Source organism: Marmota marmota, unplaced genomic scaffold (genome assembly GCF_001458135.2).
Source record: "Marmota marmota marmota unplaced genomic scaffold, marMar, whole genome shotgun sequence".
NCBI classification, from domain to species: domain Eukaryota; kingdom Metazoa; phylum Chordata; class Mammalia; order Rodentia; family Sciuridae; genus Marmota; species Marmota marmota.
Genome location: NW_026000016.1, coordinates 40,972,416 through 40,988,572, shown reverse-complemented (window position 1 = coordinate 40,988,572; position 16,157 = coordinate 40,972,416). Strand labels below are relative to the sequence as shown.

The 16,157-nt window shown below is 54.3% G+C and overlaps 1 protein-coding gene across 1 annotated transcript in view; it reads left to right on the top strand.

The window, feature by feature from the left end:
* Window positions 1-16,157, top strand: part of Cntn2 (contactin 2) — a 32,324-nt gene that overhangs the window by 10,344 nt on the left and 5,823 nt on the right. Inside the window, exons 3-19 of the mRNA XM_015483347.2 lie at window positions 3,340-3,484; window positions 3,601-3,776; window positions 3,971-4,066; window positions 4,415-4,624; window positions 4,871-4,970; window positions 6,121-6,296; window positions 6,695-6,831; window positions 7,288-7,417; window positions 9,399-9,549; window positions 9,672-9,799; window positions 10,113-10,288; window positions 10,788-10,908; window positions 11,425-11,583; window positions 12,043-12,192; window positions 14,278-14,348; window positions 14,625-14,859; window positions 15,206-15,318. Of these exons, the coding sequence (XP_015338833.1) occupies window positions 3,340-3,484; window positions 3,601-3,776; window positions 3,971-4,066; window positions 4,415-4,624; window positions 4,871-4,970; window positions 6,121-6,296; window positions 6,695-6,831; window positions 7,288-7,417; window positions 9,399-9,549; window positions 9,672-9,799; window positions 10,113-10,288; window positions 10,788-10,908; window positions 11,425-11,583; window positions 12,043-12,192; window positions 14,278-14,348; window positions 14,625-14,859; window positions 15,206-15,318 (2,474 nt within the window). The remainder of the gene's footprint in view (window positions 1-3,339; window positions 3,485-3,600; window positions 3,777-3,970; window positions 4,067-4,414; window positions 4,625-4,870; window positions 4,971-6,120; window positions 6,297-6,694; window positions 6,832-7,287; window positions 7,418-9,398; window positions 9,550-9,671; window positions 9,800-10,112; window positions 10,289-10,787; window positions 10,909-11,424; window positions 11,584-12,042; window positions 12,193-14,277; window positions 14,349-14,624; window positions 14,860-15,205; window positions 15,319-16,157) is intronic.

The window sequence follows — 16,157 nt, the reverse complement described above, 5'->3', positions numbered from 1 at the left end:
AAGGAGATGAGCAGTCTCCAGGGTCCTCAGACCAGGGTGCCCGAAGGCAACTGCCAAGGGGCCAGGACCTGGTCTGACACCTTCCCAGACAACAGAGGGAGGCAGGGTGGGAATCCCCCCGGCCCACAGCCCTGCCAGGCAGGTGCTCAGCTCTTGCTTCCCTTGCCAACCTCACCTCTGGATATGGTTTTGGATTCCCGGCACCCAGAGCAAGGAAAGGCCCGAGGATACCCCCTCACCTTCCCATCCCTCTACCCTCTTCCTCTGCAGGGTTTCTGAGGCCTGTGCAGAGGGGCAAGAGTCACCAGAGCGGGGAATCAGGAGGAAATGGGACAGCAAAGAAGGGCTGACTTTGCCCGGGAGCTTGTGTGTGTGCACGTGTGTGTGCACGTGTGCATGCCCACATGTATGGAAAGTGCATCTGTAGGTGGGTGTGTATGCAGCTATGGAGGGAAGTGGGGCATGTGAGGGCATGTCCGTGCACGTGGGTGTCGTACTCAGATGTGTGTGTACACTGTGTATCTGGCCATTGGAGCGAGGCGTGGTGTGGAGGGGCATCACCCTGGGTGGCAGTCCTGGCAAGCCTAGCTGCACAGCGCTGGCTCTCGACTCCTGCTGTCCTTCCGAACTCCACCAGACATGTTTTACAATCCGGATGCCTAGTGATTCTGACTCCAGATCTTGGAAGGAACAGGGCCTCTGATGGTTCCAATGGGAAACCGAGGTCAGGAATCAGGGACGGTGGTGGTGAATGACGAGGGCTGTAGGGCAAGTCTGGCCAAGGTCAGGACCTGTCCCCCTCCACCCACCAATCTGCTCCTTCTTGCTGTGTGCTGTTGGGCTACGTTGTTTAACCTTCTAAGTCTCAGATTCTGTGTTGGTTAAAAAGAAAACACAATACCTATCTGTCAAAGGGCGTGAGAAGCAAGTGGGTAACGTGGTGTGGTATCTGATAATCAGGAGGCAATCCATCAATAGCGTCTGTTTTTATTACTTTTATTTATTTTATTATTATCAACAAACACCTACTTATGAATGCGTGCATATGTAAATGTATATACATGCCACTTGCAGCAGTTCGTGGGTGGGAACAGATGTGTGTCTACACTGTGTATCTGGCCATTTGAGTAGCTGAGAGCCACATGTCAATGTGTGACCTAAGAGCGTGTGTGAGGAAGTGTGCGGGTGAACCATGTGAGGTGTGTCCATATGGATACCCGGGGGAGTGTGACGGTGTGCACTGCAGAAAGCTTATTTCGGGAAGAGGGACAGTCTTAGAGCATCAGTGTGTCCTGGCCCACTCAGCCGTCCCACCCCGCAGAGTTCCTGGAAGCTGCTATTGTAAAGGAGATTCCCAGCGCCCTGGCTGCCTCCATCCCTCCTTCCCTCCCCTCCCAGTGGTCCCAGCTGGGGCAGGATCCCTATCCTCCACCGCCATCATTAACTGGGGATTAAGCTGGGCTTTCCAGCCGAGATGATGCTGGTGCCTGCAGACCACCGTCTCCAGGCCTGGGGCGGCAGTGAGGGAGAGTGATGGGTGGCAGGGAGGGGCGGGGGTGCCTGCACCAGGCCGCTTCTGGGAGCCCTGTCTCCTCCCTCATTCTGAGAGCTGCTTAACAGCTGCCCTCACTCCCAGGGGGCAGGGAAGGCTCAGCTGCAGCATGGAGACCCACCCTTGGATGGAGGCCGACAGCTGGATGCACTGGGGCACTAATTGTTAATGGGGATCCCGGCCTCCTCATGACCTGCTGATCAGGGCCTGAAATCAGCCAGTGTGGAGAGCTAGGAGCCAACTTGGCGGGGGGCACTGGCTCCTGCTGACACCACAGAGACAAAGTGCACGGGCCCCATCAGGCGGCCGACAGAGACACCCAGGCCCTGTCACCTGTGTCCCTCATACACTGTCCCTGTCCTGGAGAGGTGGGACAATGGTGCATGAAGTGAGGGGTGCCTGCTCAGGAGACAGGACTGGCAGGAAAGCTCCGTGTGTGGGTGTGGTAACCATTCTTTCAGGAATTTCAGGAGAAGTGGGATTTAGACGGGTCTGTGTCAGACTTACTGTGTGACCATGAGCAAACCACTTCGTTTCTGGGCCTCTCTTTCTTGAATTGTGGCACAGGGATTTTAGAAAAGTGCCACCAATCAGCCATCCACTCATCAACTCATCGTCAGGTTCCATCCCCCCAGCCCCTCCCGCCCCACACTTGGATTGGATCTGGCAGACACACCAGATGCCTGCTAGGGCTCTGGCTGGATCCTCCTGTGGGCCCTGGAGGGGGTTCACAGCTTTCCTTTTTTTTTTTTTTCTTTTTTCTTATCAGTACCGGGATTGAACTCAGAGGCAGGACTGAGCCACATTCCCAGCCCCATGTTGTATTTTCTTTAGAGACAAGGTCTAGCTGAGTTGCTTAGCACCTCACTTTTGCTGAGGCTGGCTTTGAACTCACAATCCTCCTGTCTCAGCCTCCCCAGCTGCTGGGATTACAGGGGTGCACCACCACACCTGGCTAGTTTTCTTTTCACAGGTAGAGACATGGGAGGTCAGAAGAGTCCCACAACTTGCCAAAGGTCACACAGCTGGTAGGAGGCCCAACCCAGCCCCCAGCCCAAGGCTTTTTACTGAGTCACATTGTCCCAGAAAGGTACCAGACTCCAGGGACACACACCCCTTCCCCCGGGGTTGGCCAGTGACTTTTCCTGCATCTCACGCCCAATGGATCAGTTCTTTAAGGCTCCTCTGAGAGTCCCCCAGGGTGGCAGCAACTGCTTCCATTCCAAGGCCCCAGCGTCTTGATCACTATTAGGACACGTGCCACCTTGGACCATCAGTTTTCTGTGTCATGTGCCTCAAGCTCCTCCAGGGAGAGGGGCTGTGTCTGCTTCACCTTCGCAGCCCAGTCTCTAACCCAATGTCAGGTACAGAGCAGGTGCTTAATACCTGAGTGTAGGGTGGGGACTGACTGTGACAACTTGACCAGAGGGGCCTGCCCAGCCTATTTAAATTCAAATTTAAATTAGTTAAAATTAAATTTAAAAACTGATTCCTTAGTGCTGAGGCTGGGGCTCAGCGGTAGTGCACTTGCCTGGCATGTGTGAGGCACTGGGTTCGATTCCCAGCACCACATATAAATAAATAAAGGTCCATCAACAACTAAAAAAAAATTTTTTTAATTGATTCCTTAGCCACATTTCCAGTTCTCAATAGCCTCAAGTGTCTAGTGTGCAGAAGATGGAACATCTCCTGCACTGCAGGAAGTTCTGCTGAGCAGCATGGTGCTAGAAGCCAGGCCCCAGCTAGCCTCAGGCTGTGAGCCCCTCTGGTGATGTCCTCTTCTGCAGCTTGGAGTTTAGCCCAGGGATCCCTGGCCACCTTTGGGCCTGTCTTTGAAGAACAACCTGTTGGCCTGCTATTCCCAGAGGAGTCTACGGAGGAGCAGGTGACGCTGGCGTGCCGTGCCCGGGCCAGCCCTCCAGCCACCTATAGGTGAGGGCCCTGCAGTGAGTCCTTGGACACCCTGGGCAGCCGCACTGTTTTTCCCTCACGTCAGCCCCGACTGCAGGCAGGATTCAGAGGTTCCCCTCCTCTGTCCCCTTTGACAGGTGGAAGATGAATGGCACCGAGATGAAGCTGGAGCCAGGTTCCCGCCACCAGCTGGTGGGGGGCAACCTGGTCATCATGAACCCCACCAAGGCACAGGATGCTGGTGTCTATCAGTGCCTGGCCTCAAACCCAGTGGGCACTGTGGTCAGCAGGGAGGCCGTCCTCCGCTTTGGCTGTGAGAACAATGGGTGGCCAAGACACTGGGGGAGGGGAAAAAGAGGCAGGAAGCCCAGGGGACGCCCTCAAGCCAGGCTTTCCTGCCCTCCCCTGACATGCCCTCAGGAACTCTACTGCCCCGGGAGGGTGATGAGATGGGGAGGGAGCCCCGGGCACGGAGGAGGGTGCCTGATTCCCCGTCTCCACCTCTAGTTCTGCAGGAATTCTCCAAGGAGGAGCGAGACCCTGTGAAGACCCACGAAGGCTGGGGGGTGATGCTGCCCTGTAACCCACCTGCCCACTACCCAGGTGAGTGGGACCCTGCCGGGAACACAGGAATGACTTCTGGATGTTCAGCCAAGGAAGGTTGGAAAAAGAGGTGGCAAGTGCCCCTCGCAAGCACTGATGCTGGGTCCCCCTACTTTAAATGACTCTTTGTGTGGTGGGTCTGCCCTTTTCTAATTGTCCCTAAGGGTGTGTTCACCAGCACCTTGTGCTCCCTGAGAACAGAGCCTCTAGGTCTCCCCTCAACTCCAGTTCAGAGAGTGGGAGGCTCCCAGAGCAAGGTCCACAGATTCTCTCCAGCATGTGGGGTCCCCCCCACGATTGCCCCTGAGCCCTGCCCCCCCTGGTTTCCTCAAATTACCTGCACCCTAGGCTTGTCCTACCGCTGGCTCCTCAACGAGTTCCCCAACTTCATCCCGACGGATGGGCGCCACTTCGTGTCCCAGACCACAGGGAACCTGTACATTGCCCGGACCAACGCCTCGGACCTGGGCAACTACTCCTGCCTGGCCACCAGCCACATGGACTTCTCCACCAAAAGCGTCTTCAGCAAATTCGCCCAGCTCAACCTGGCTGCTGAAGGTCAGGGTTGCCAGGTGTGGCGGGAGGAGGGCGCTGGAAGCGTCAGTGGGCTTTGGGAATAGGTCCCCTCGTCTTCCTCAGGCCTCAGACCTTTGCCCCAGGCCCCAAGGGGAAGGGAAGTCTTCTGAGACCCCACCAAGCTGGAGACCACGGGCTCTGAAGGGTGCCTCACAGGATCCTAGCACAGGAGCTAGGTGACTCCCCTGGAGTCACTTATGTATAATACGCACCTCCCCCTCTCCCCAGATCCCCGGCTCTTCGCGCCCAGCATTAAGGCCCGGTTCCCAGCAGAGACCTACGCGCTAGTGGGCCAGCAGGTCACCCTGGAGTGCTTCGCCTTTGGGAAGTGAGTGGCACAGAGGAGGGGAGCTCCCTGGGGCCAGGCACAACCTTTCAGAGCTCCTCAGAGACACAGGGGACCCCAGGGTGAGAGTGGACAAGGCCAACAGGCAACTTGGTGCCCCTCTGCCCCAAGCAGAGTGCTAGGTGGGCAGTAGGTACTGTGACCACCCTCTGATCACTAACTGCGGGTGAGGCATCCGGTGCCAGGAGCCTTGCACACATTGGATCACTTGGTCCTGCCAGCAATACATAGTGGGCTCAGATGGCCTGAGCAACACTGGGGCAAGGGCAGGAGCAAAATGGGCTCCACCCAGCCCGCCTGGTGCAGATCCTGGAGGTCATTCACTGAGGGGGAGGCCTTGGGCATAAGATGAGATAACCCGAGTGTCTCAGCTTCCTCCTTAGTAAACAGTGAGAGTAACAGTAACCACCTGGTAAGATTGTTATGAGTAAATAATATACTTAAAGCCTGAGAACAATGCCTGGCATTTAGTAAGCATTCCTTGAATGTCAACAGTCACCTATTTCAAAAGTACAATAGAAACCATTAACCTTCCTGCTCTCCCAGAAAAAAAGCCTTCCCTGGAACAGGGCTAAGAAAGAGCAGGTGCTCAATAAATGTCTATGGAATGAATGAAAGAATGTGATTTGACTTTGGTCCCCTCTTGCTTCAAATATGTCCTGGGGCTGCTGCTTTGTGGAAAGTTATTGGGCCTGCAGAAACCCTACCTGAAAGGCACATGGAAGGGTAATATAGTGGCCCTTCAGGAGGCTGATTCCTCAATCCATTTTAGGACACAGGTTACTCATAACTAAAGTGCCTTTGAAAAGTGGGGCCATAGGAAAGGGGACCATAAAGACCCAGCACATAGACTACAGCTGACCAGGACAGTGAGAGGGCAAACCGGACCACCTGAAGACCACTTCATTGGCTTCACAGCTGTGGCAGTGGACAGGGGCAGTAGAGGAGGCCTGCTCCTTTTCCCTTCCCTGATGGCATTCCAAGCCTAGCAGGGAGAAGAGCTATGAATCAGCCCACATGTGCCTTCTGTCCAGCTACCCCTCCCAGGGCCCCCACCCCCAACCCAAGAGTCCGGGCACGGGAGGAACATGCCCAGCTCAGCTGCCCGCTCTGGCTTTGTCTCCCCTGCCAGTCCTGTGCCCAGGATCAAGTGGCGCAAAGTAGACGGCTCCTTGTCCCCACAGTGGGCCACAGCCGAGCCCACCCTGCAGATCCCCAGCGTGAGCTTTGAAGACGAGGGAACGTATGAGTGTGAGGCGGAGAACTCCAAGGGCCGCGACACGGTCCAGGGCCGCATCATTGTTCAGGGTATGGAGCCGGGGACACCTTCACCTACACCTCTGGCCCTGAGGAAACATCCCCAAAAGTCAGAGGGAGTCCGGGGGGCCTCGCTTCAGCCCTCTTGCACTGAGTATGGGGTAGAGAGGCTACTGCCATGGCCAGCACAGAGCTTCAGTTGGGGGTGCAGGCGGCACACAAGCACTTTAGAGTGATTTAAGTTGCTAAAACCGCCACTACACAACCACAGAGGGCCGACTTTCCTGGGCCTGCTGCTTCTTGCCCTCTCCTCATCCTCTCCATCCCAGGGTGCAGAGCGCGCCCCTGCTGTCGGACACACCCACCGCAGCCTCCCTGTTCCCTTCTATTTAATGAGCAGAGGCTCCCCCCCAGGTCATCCCAGGTTTCTTCTCCCTTGGTCCCCACAGCTCAGCCCGAGTGGCTCAAAGTGATCTCAGACACAGAGGCTGACATCGGTTCCAACCTGCGCTGGGGCTGCGCGGCTGCAGGGAAGCCCCGACCCACCGTGCGCTGGCTGCGGAACGGGGAGCCTTTGGCCTCCCAGGTAGACCTGGGCTTCCTCCCACCCAGCACACCCTCTTCTGCTCCCCGGGTTCCCTCATCCCCAAAGCCCCCCCACATCACTGGTAGCCCTTCTTGGCTGCCAGGGTGTTGTGGGGGGGTTCTGGGTGCTTCTTTCCATCCCAGAGTCACCTGGCCACGGGCTGGTCAACTAGAGAGAATCTCAGAGACCTGGGTCCAAACGTGACCCAGACACAAAAACAGAATGTGGTCTTGAGTGGATCACTTGGCCCTCCTGGCTTCGGGGCAGGGCTGGGCTGGGTAACCACAGAGTCCTGAGATTCCAGGTTGTGCTGAGCTAGGACCGGACACATGAGCCCCATCCCAAGGAGCTACGAGCCTCGAGCCTCCGCTGCATGCATCCCTGCTGAGCCTCCTTCCCGGGCCTCCAGTCATCCCAATCCCCCTGCCCTGCCCTGGGCGGGGCTCTTCTGCACAGAACCGGGTGGAAGTGTTGGCCGGAGACCTGCGGTTCTCCAAGCTGAGCCTGGAGGACTCGGGCATGTACCAGTGTGTGGCAGAGAACAAGCACGGCACCATCTATGCCAGCGCTGAGCTGGCCGTGCAAGGTAAAGGGCCCAGGGAGGGAGGGGACATCCTTGTGCACATGGCGGTTGGGGGGTGGGCCATCAGAGTTCTGAATAGAGCATCTCCTGAGGCTCACATGCGCAAGTGCACCCACGTGTGCGGGCAGCTGCCCTCAGTTTTCCAACAGCCTCTGAGTGGGAGAATTGAGAAATTTCAGAAAGGAGGTGAGACACAGGATTGACAGGTCCCAGAGGACCAGGTCTCTGACTCATTCCACGTCTGGCAGGGACAACGCAAATGGGTGGGGGAAAAAGGTAGCAAAAAGGATCAAGAATCAAATTAATGAGCTCTGTTTAACCCCTCCCTTTCAGCTGTGTGGACTTTGGCAATTGCTTAGCGTCTCTGCCAGTTTCTATTTTTCTTTTTCTTTCTTTCTTTTTTTTTTTTTTTTTGGTACTGGGGATTGAACTCAGGGGCACTCAATCACTGAACCACCTCCCCAGCCCTATTTTGTATTTTATTTAGAGACAGGGTCTCACTGAGTTGTTTAGTGCCTTGCTTTTGCTGAGGCTGGCTTTGAACTCACAATCCTTCTGCTCAGCCTCCTGACTTGCTGAGATTACAGGCATGTGCCAACATACCCAGCCACAGTTTCTCGATATATAAAATGTGGGCAATAATGGTCCTGCCCTGGCCAGGCATGGTGGCATACACATGTAATCCCAGCCCCTCAGGAGGCGGAGGCAGAAGGATCACCAGTTCAAAGTCAGCCTCAGCAATTTAGTGAGGCTCTAAGCAACTCAATGAGACCCCGTCTCTAAATAAAATATAAAATAGGGCTGGGAACGTGGTTCAGTAGTTGAGTGTCCCTGAGTTCAATCCCTGGTACCCACCCCCCCCGAAAAAAAATGATAATAATGGTCATGCCCTCGTTCTGCTACTGTGAGGGTAAATGAGATGGAGAGGAAAAGCATAAAGCGCCTGCCCATCTTATGACAAGTGCCCATGAAATGTCACCTAGTGCTTGTGTTTAGTTCAAATGCCTTTGGCTTGCTGAGGCTTGGTTTGCCCAACTGTAATGTGGGCATAATAATACTTATCTCGTTAAGTTGCAGTGAGGCTGGGGATATAGTACAGTTGGTAGAGTGCTTGCCTCAAGGCCAATCCCCAGCACCACAAAAAAAAAAAAAAAAAAAAGATTGGCACTGGGGTTGTGGCTCAGTGGTAGAGCACTGGCCTCAAACTCTTGAGGCCCTGGATTCGATCCTCAGCACAACATAAAAACAAATAAATAAAAATGAAGGTATTGTGTCCATCTACAATTAAAAAATTATTTTAAAAAAAATTACAGTGAGGCTAAGGGAGACTTGCTCATTCGCCCATTCAGTACCTCCAAGGGAATGAGCAGAAAGATCATGTCTGTGTCCTCAAGCAGTTTATAAACTGTTGGAGGGAGAAGGACAAATGCAAAACAAATTTGGGATTTGACCTGTGTGTTAAGGAGGAGCCAGCCATGGGAAGAGTTAGGGAATTTCTAGCCACAGTTACAGCAAGCACAAAGGTCCTGAGGCAGGATGAGGCTTGGCAACTTTGAAGGACAAAAGAAAAAATAAATTGGCTGATAACTGGAGTGTAATGCGTGAAGGCCAGGGGAGGAGAAGGGATGGGAGAAGTGGGGACTTGTTTTCAATGGCTGTGAGCTGCTGGCTTCATTCTGAATGCTTGATTCACATTTTTACAGACATTGCTGGCTGCGGGGTGGGGAGAAGTGATTGTAGGAGGGAAGCAGAGTCCCAAGAAGACCAAGTATTGGGCTTTGTCAGCAGTCCAGGCAGGACGAGAGCAATGGCAGTGGCCAGGAGGGGGAGGGGCTGGATGCTGGGTGTGTCCTGGAAGTGGTGCTGCCGGGAGCTTGTGGGTTGGTCTCTAAGGTACTGATGGTGCTTAGTGCCTGGCCCGTCCAGGGCGACAGGCACTGCTGTTACTCTATGGTGACTGCGCGACTTTCCCCTTTCCCTCCAGCACTGGCGCCTGACTTCAGGCAGAATCCTGTCAGGCGTCTGATCCCTGCCGCTCGAGGAGGAGAGATTGTCATTCCCTGCCAGCCCCGGGCAGCTCCAAAGGCCGTGGTGCTCTGGAGCAAAGGCACTGAGATTTTGGTCAACAGCAGCAGGTACCACCCCGCACCCCACCCCGAGCCGTCCACGCTCCTCCACGTTCTCCTTGGAGGCCGGTTCCTCTCCGTGTCGGCAGTGTGTCCCTGGGTTGGCCAGATCTGCTTTGTCCTTGCTTCAGAGTGACCGTAACTCCGGATGGCACCTTGGTCATAAGGAACATCAGTCGGTCCGACGAGGGCAAATACACGTGCTTTGCTGAGAATTTTATGGGCAAAGCCAACAGCACCGGGATCCTGTCTGTGCGTGGTAAGGGCTGTGGCTGGGGGCCACCTCCCCCACCAGCCTACTCCTGTAACCCCAGATGGCTTCTGGTTGGGTGTTGAGACCACCCCAGGATTCAGTTTTGCATGGGGCCATCCCCTTGTCACTGTCCAGAAAATGGTCCTGCTTCACTGCTGGCCACACACGCATAGGGATGCTGAGGGGTCAGGACACTATAGGTCACAGTGCCTCTGTTCTTTCCTGGCGCCCAGGACGAAGCCTTGTGCCTTACTGCAGCCCCTGGCCTGGCCTTTTCCCTCCCCCACTCACCCAGGGGTCTTTTTTGTTTTGTTTTCAGATGCAACCAAGATCACTCTGGCCCCCTCAAGTGCCGACATCAATGTGGGTGACAACCTCACCCTACAGTGCCACGCCTCCCATGACCCCACCATGGACCTCACGTTCACCTGGACCCTCGATGACTTCCCCATTGACTTTGACAAGCCTGGGGGTCACTATAGGAGAGCCAGTGTGGTGAGGACTAAGGCCAAACTCCCTGTCACTCCTCCCTCCTTTCAGATAGAGAGGGGACCCAAGATGTCCTCAACTTGAAGGACATCTGAAGCCACCATTGTCTACCACCTGAAGCCCCTCCAGAGCCTTCCCCATTCCCTGAGGCCCGTGCAGGCAAACTTGTCCCTCCTGGATCCCAGTCACTCAGGGGAGGGTTGGAGACAGACTGGGAACCCGAGCATCCCAGGAAACTCCCTCCCGGCTACTCTTCCTGTTATCCTGCCACCCAATGCAAATGACCAATGGCTTGCAGTGACATTGACTGTCTTCCGTAATAAGCTTTGTTCCTTAGTCCTGGGGGTACTAAGCAGGGAGTAGCTGATTCCTCCCATTGAACTGAGAGGCAGAGGGGCCTGCGGACATAATGGAGCAGGGGGACCCCAGATCTCTGCTTTGATCTCATGGCCCAGTGAACTAGTAAAGGCTACTTTCTCTGACCTGGATGTCCCCTTGGGTGCAGAAGGAGACCGTTGGGGACATGACCATCCTGAATGCCCAGCTGCGCCATGGAGGGAAGTACACGTGCATGGCCCAGACAGTGGTGGACAGTGCATCCAAGGAGGCCACCGTTCTGGTCCGAGGTGACGGGTTCCCCCCACTCTGCCCCACCCCTGCTTTCTTGGCAGCCAGCAGGGCTATTCTGGCCGGCTGTCCCTAGCTCCCCTCCTCCCCTGCAAGCTGTGGGGAAGGGCTTCTGGCATAGGTCATCTGCTGAGCCTGGTATATCCGTTCTGTGCCTGTATGGTTGATTTTTCGTGGGTTCTGAATGAGTAGAATATTTTTCTTGCGAAGACAAATATTTTTTAAAAATCCATCCTTAAACCAAGGCAGAAAACTTTGCTAAACCCAGTTTTCAAGTCTGGTGCTTGGGAATCTACACATCGCTTTGCCAGTGCCTTTGTGAGCACCCCCAGCTTGAGGCCACCCCTCCCACTGTGCCCCCCCTCCCCACTCACTGCCCCTCCTTTACCTTCCTTCCTGGGTGTGTCCACTGCTCCCTCTGCTGCCCTGCTTTGGTAATGCACCAGCCCTGGAGAAGGTTGGCTCAAATAAGAAGCTGCCCAACTCTGACCCAGTGTGCTCTGCTCTCGGTGCAGGTCCACCAGGCCCCCCAGGAGGCGTGGTGGTGAGAGACATCAGTGACACCACTGTCCAGCTAAGCTGGAGCCGTGGCTTCGACAACCACAGTCCCATTGCCAAGTACACCCTGCAGGCCCGCTCTCTACCTGCAGGGAAGTGGAAGCAGGTTCGGACCAGTAAGTGTGAGGCCCACCTGGCTCAGCACTGAGAAAGCTGGGCTGTATGTGTCAGAGGCAGGGGGCAGGGTGTCGTTAGGGTCAGGAGTCAGGGGTCAGAGGGTCAGCAATGAACCTGGAGTTTTGAAAAGTTAGTTTTCTACTATCCAGAAGCGTCCAGGCAAGTAAAGAGACAGAGAGCAGGAGAGGGGAGAGAGTTGAGGAGGGGATGCTCAGTCTGCACCCTCGAATACTTGGAGGAAGGATTAATACTGGAGAAATGAAAATACTGGTTAGGGTGTGGGGTGCACACACCAGGGGAGTTGACTAGTTTTTCAATCGTGTCTGAGGAGGTTTTGAGTGCTTAGTATATAGCAGGTGCCACCATGGGGGCTGGGTACCAAGGTGATCAGGCCCAATGCCCACCCTCATCCAGATGAATAACCAAGTTTTGTGCACCAACTCCCTGGTACCTTGCAGATCCTGCCAACATCGAGGGCAATGCCGAGACCGCCCAGGTGCTGGGCCTCACGCCCTGGATGGACTATGAGTTCCGAGTCTTAGCCAGCAACATCCTGGGCACCGGGGAGCCCAGTGGCCCCTCCAGCCGAATCCGGACCAAGGAAGCAGGTCAGGGTCCTGGATGTCCCAAAGGAAACACAGCAGGGCAGAGACATTGGCTCCCCCTACAGGGGGACTTCCAGCATGCAGCCAACACGGAGTTCCAGCCCTGCTCACCAGGCTTTGGGCTCTAACAAGACAGCTGAGAAAGGACACACAAGCGAGGGCGAGGGCGAGGCTGCTGTGGGGAGAGCCGTGAAGTCCACACCGCTCATTCAAAAGAATCAACCTGACAACTGCATGCGAATCCATAATTATTTTTTAAGTTTACATTTTTAAAAAATATGGAAAAACAGAAGTTTGGAAAAGGGAAGGGGTCACACCAGCAGAGCCTGAACTTGAACTTGAATCATGGGGTGGCATTCCTGGAAGTGCAGAAGCTGCAGCGATCAGTTAATGAGGAAGGGCTGTGTGTGTGTGTCACCCAGTGGGGACAGGGAAGCAGCCAGTGTCTCCAAGCCCTTTTTAGATGACCTCTTTGGGAACAGGAGAAATGAAGAGTCTGCCCATGACCCTCAGTGAAAAGTGTATGTCTCAGAACCTGAGTGGGGACAGAAGTGGGGAGAGAGCCCAGGAGGAGGAACAGGCACAGGCCCCATCAGCATCTGCTGGGAGGCTCTTGCCCACCTGCCTCTGAGCCATTTGCAGGTGAGGGCCTGGAATGAGGGATCCTGGAACAGACAGGACTCTGAACCCTGCTCCCTCATCCTGCCTCCTCTGACCTGCTGCACCAGATGTGTAGAGAGGGTCCATCCTGGTGTCTCCTTTAAGAGCATTCTGTGTGTTCCAGGATGACTCTCCAGGCTGGTTCTGGAATCACCAATATTTTTAGCTGGTACCTCTTAGTAGTAAGAAGTTTCAGAGGGAGTACTTTCTTTAATTAACCCTGAACTTCTTGGTGATGTGAGGTGGGAAGAGGTCTCCTTTATTCTAGTCTCCCAGGAGTTGTGCAATGGAAAAAAAAAAACGGGCTTTAAAAATCAAAAGAACTGAGTTCAAATTCTAGCTGTGCCATATGTTAGCCATGTGACCTTAAGCAAGTCACTTAACTGCCCCAGACCTCAATCTTTTCTACTATGACAAGGATGATGATAATGCCCACCTTGCAGAATCAAATAGGCGATGCATTTAGGTGACCCATGCAAAGTACAAGGCCTGAAGAGATCATCATCGGAAAAGTGAAGTCTCCCTGTGCTGAATTCTCTGCAGAAATATTTAGACCCCAGCCAGGTTACTTTCAGCCAAGCTGCATGAGCAGATGAAATACATCCTTGTTTTAACATCAGCCTTTTTTTTTGTACTGGCGATTTAACCTAAGGGTATTTTAGCACTGAGCTACAGGACCCTCCCGTCTTTTTTTAGTTTGAGACAAGGTTTTGTTAGGTTGCTTAGAGTCTCACTAAGTTGCTGAGGCTAACTTTGAACTTGCGATCCTCCTGTCTCAGCCTCCTGAGCTGCTGGGATTATAGGTGTGTGCCACACAATATCAGCCTTTTTAAATACTATAGCCAATTAGGGAATTAAATCTGTCACAAAAAGAATAAGTTAAAAACACTTTGGAGCCCAAAAGAAATAGTTTTTGTTTTTTATCATTGTTGTTTATTCAGTGGTGTGTGTGTGTGTGTGTGTGTGTGTGTGTGTTGTGGTGCATTAACCGCCATTCTGGGTTATTTATTCTGCTTAAAGCAAACCCAAGTTGGTGTCTGTGATTTAGTTTAAGCTAACAGGAGTGAAAAGGACCACCACCAATTTTTTGAGCAGCTCCCTACCATGTGCTCACCACACCTTTAATTTCGTTTTCATTATAACCTTTGAGAGAGACATTATTATCTCCATCTTATGAAGAGGAGAAGCAGAGACTCAGAGAGGTTGAGTTTCTTGCCCAGGAAACCCACGTAGTCAATGGCAGAAATGGGAGTTGATCCCGGGTCTGTCTGACTCCAGAGCCCATGCCCAGAAGGGCTGCTGGGGCAAAACCAGGATGCATTTGAAAGGATGTTCCCATCCTGAGATGTGCTCCAGGCACAGGCTTGAAGCTTTTGTTCCTTCATTGCCCATTAACAAGCCACATCTGTGTCCCTTGGCCCCTGACAGCCCCCTCAGTGGCACCATCAGGACTCAGCGGAGGAGGTGGAGCCCCGGGAGAGCTCATCGTCAACTGGACTGTAAGCTGCCAGGGACAGAAGCAGACGAGTCCCACCCCCTCCTCCCTTCCTGACTCTTCTGCTTGAGCAGCTGGCAGAAGGGTCCACTGCACAATTTTGACTCAAAAGCTGCCAACTTCCTCCTCCCCTCCCCTTGCACCTGCTGCCCCTCACGCAAACCCACTGCAGGCGCAGGTGTCCCAGGGCTGCCCCTCTTGGTGAAGGTTGGGTGGGGACCAAGGCTGGGCAGGGAACCGCATCCGTGACTCCTCGCCCATGCCACCCTCTTGCCCTCAGCCCATGTCACGGGAGTACCAGAACGGAGACGGCTTCGGCTACCTGCTGTCCTTCCGCAGGCAGGGCAGCACTAGCTGGCAGACCGCCCGGGTGCCCGGCGCCGATGCCCAGTACTTCGTCTACAGCAACGACAGCATCCAGCCCTACGCGCCTTTTGAGGTCAAGATCCGCAGCTACAACCGCCGGGGGGATGGGCCTGAGAGCCTCACAGCACTTGTGTATTCGGCCGAGGAAGGTGGGCCACTCCTGGGCCACCCCTCTGGCCCACCCCAGACTTTTGTCCCTAGGATATGGGATGGGGAAACTGCTGCTCCTGCCCCAGCTTGATTCAGAGTAGGAGGTGGAGAGGGCCCCTGGGTTCTAAGCCACCGGACTCACTTCTGCTCATTGAGCAGGAGAAGGAGGGGAGCAGCTGTCTAGGAAGAAAAGTAAGCCCCGAGAGACACTCTGGGGGCTCCCACCCAGCCTTTGTCCTGGGCCTGGACTCTTCCTCTAAAATCCTAGGCAGTCCTGATTGGGAGCTGCTCTGTAGGACATAGGAATGCTCCAGAAATCCAAACCTATTCTGTGTTGGTCCCCAGAGCCCAGGGTGGCCCCTACCAAGGTCTGGGCCAAGGGGATCTCATCATCAGAGATGAACGTGACCTGGGAACCTGTGCGGCAGGACACAAATGGCATCCTCCTGGGGTATGAGGTGAGCACTAACCCGGGGCCTGAGAGAGGAATGCGGTGTGCAGGGGTGCTGGGGCTTCGAGGCTTGGGGGGACGCCTGACAGCTCACTCATCTCTCTTCCTGGAGTCACTCACTCTCTGCCTGACAAACTGAGCTGCCAGTCTGTGGGGCACTGTGGATGCAACTTCACTAAGATCGGTGGCTGAGCCAGGAGTGATGGCACAGGCCTGTGATCCCAGTGGCTTAAGAGGCCGAGGCAGGAGGATTGCAAATTCAAAGCCGGCCTCAGCAACTTAGTGAGGCACTAAGCAACTCAGCGAGACCTAACTCTAATATTTTTTAAAAAGAGCTTGGAATATGGCTCAGTGATAAAGAGCCTCTGGGTTCAATCCCTGGCACCAAAAAATCATGATGATGATCATCATCATCATCCATAGTTGACCCCCAATGGGGAAGAGAGACTCATAGATGTCACGCATGAAGTGAGTGCTTGGGTAGAGCTGGCACAGGACAGATCACACAGGGAGAAGTTTATTCCAAACTCTCCCCTTGATTTGGAAAAATGTTTAGCAGTTCTTAATATTCCAGCTACTACTAAATCGGGTCTGTGTTTGTTGAGCAGCCATCATAAACTTACTGGGGGCCAGGGGCTACTTTGCAAATATAAACATGATGTTGTATCCTTGGAATCTCTATGGGAGCCCCTGAGTTCCTGATGAGTGGGGCTCTGGCAGGCCATCACCAGGCTGAGCCGGTGCTCACCCCTGCTAATCCCTCCCGCACCACTCCCTCATCCCTACATTGAGCACCTTTCTTGGACCCAGTACTTTTGCTGGGCACTGAGAGATACAGGGACTCAC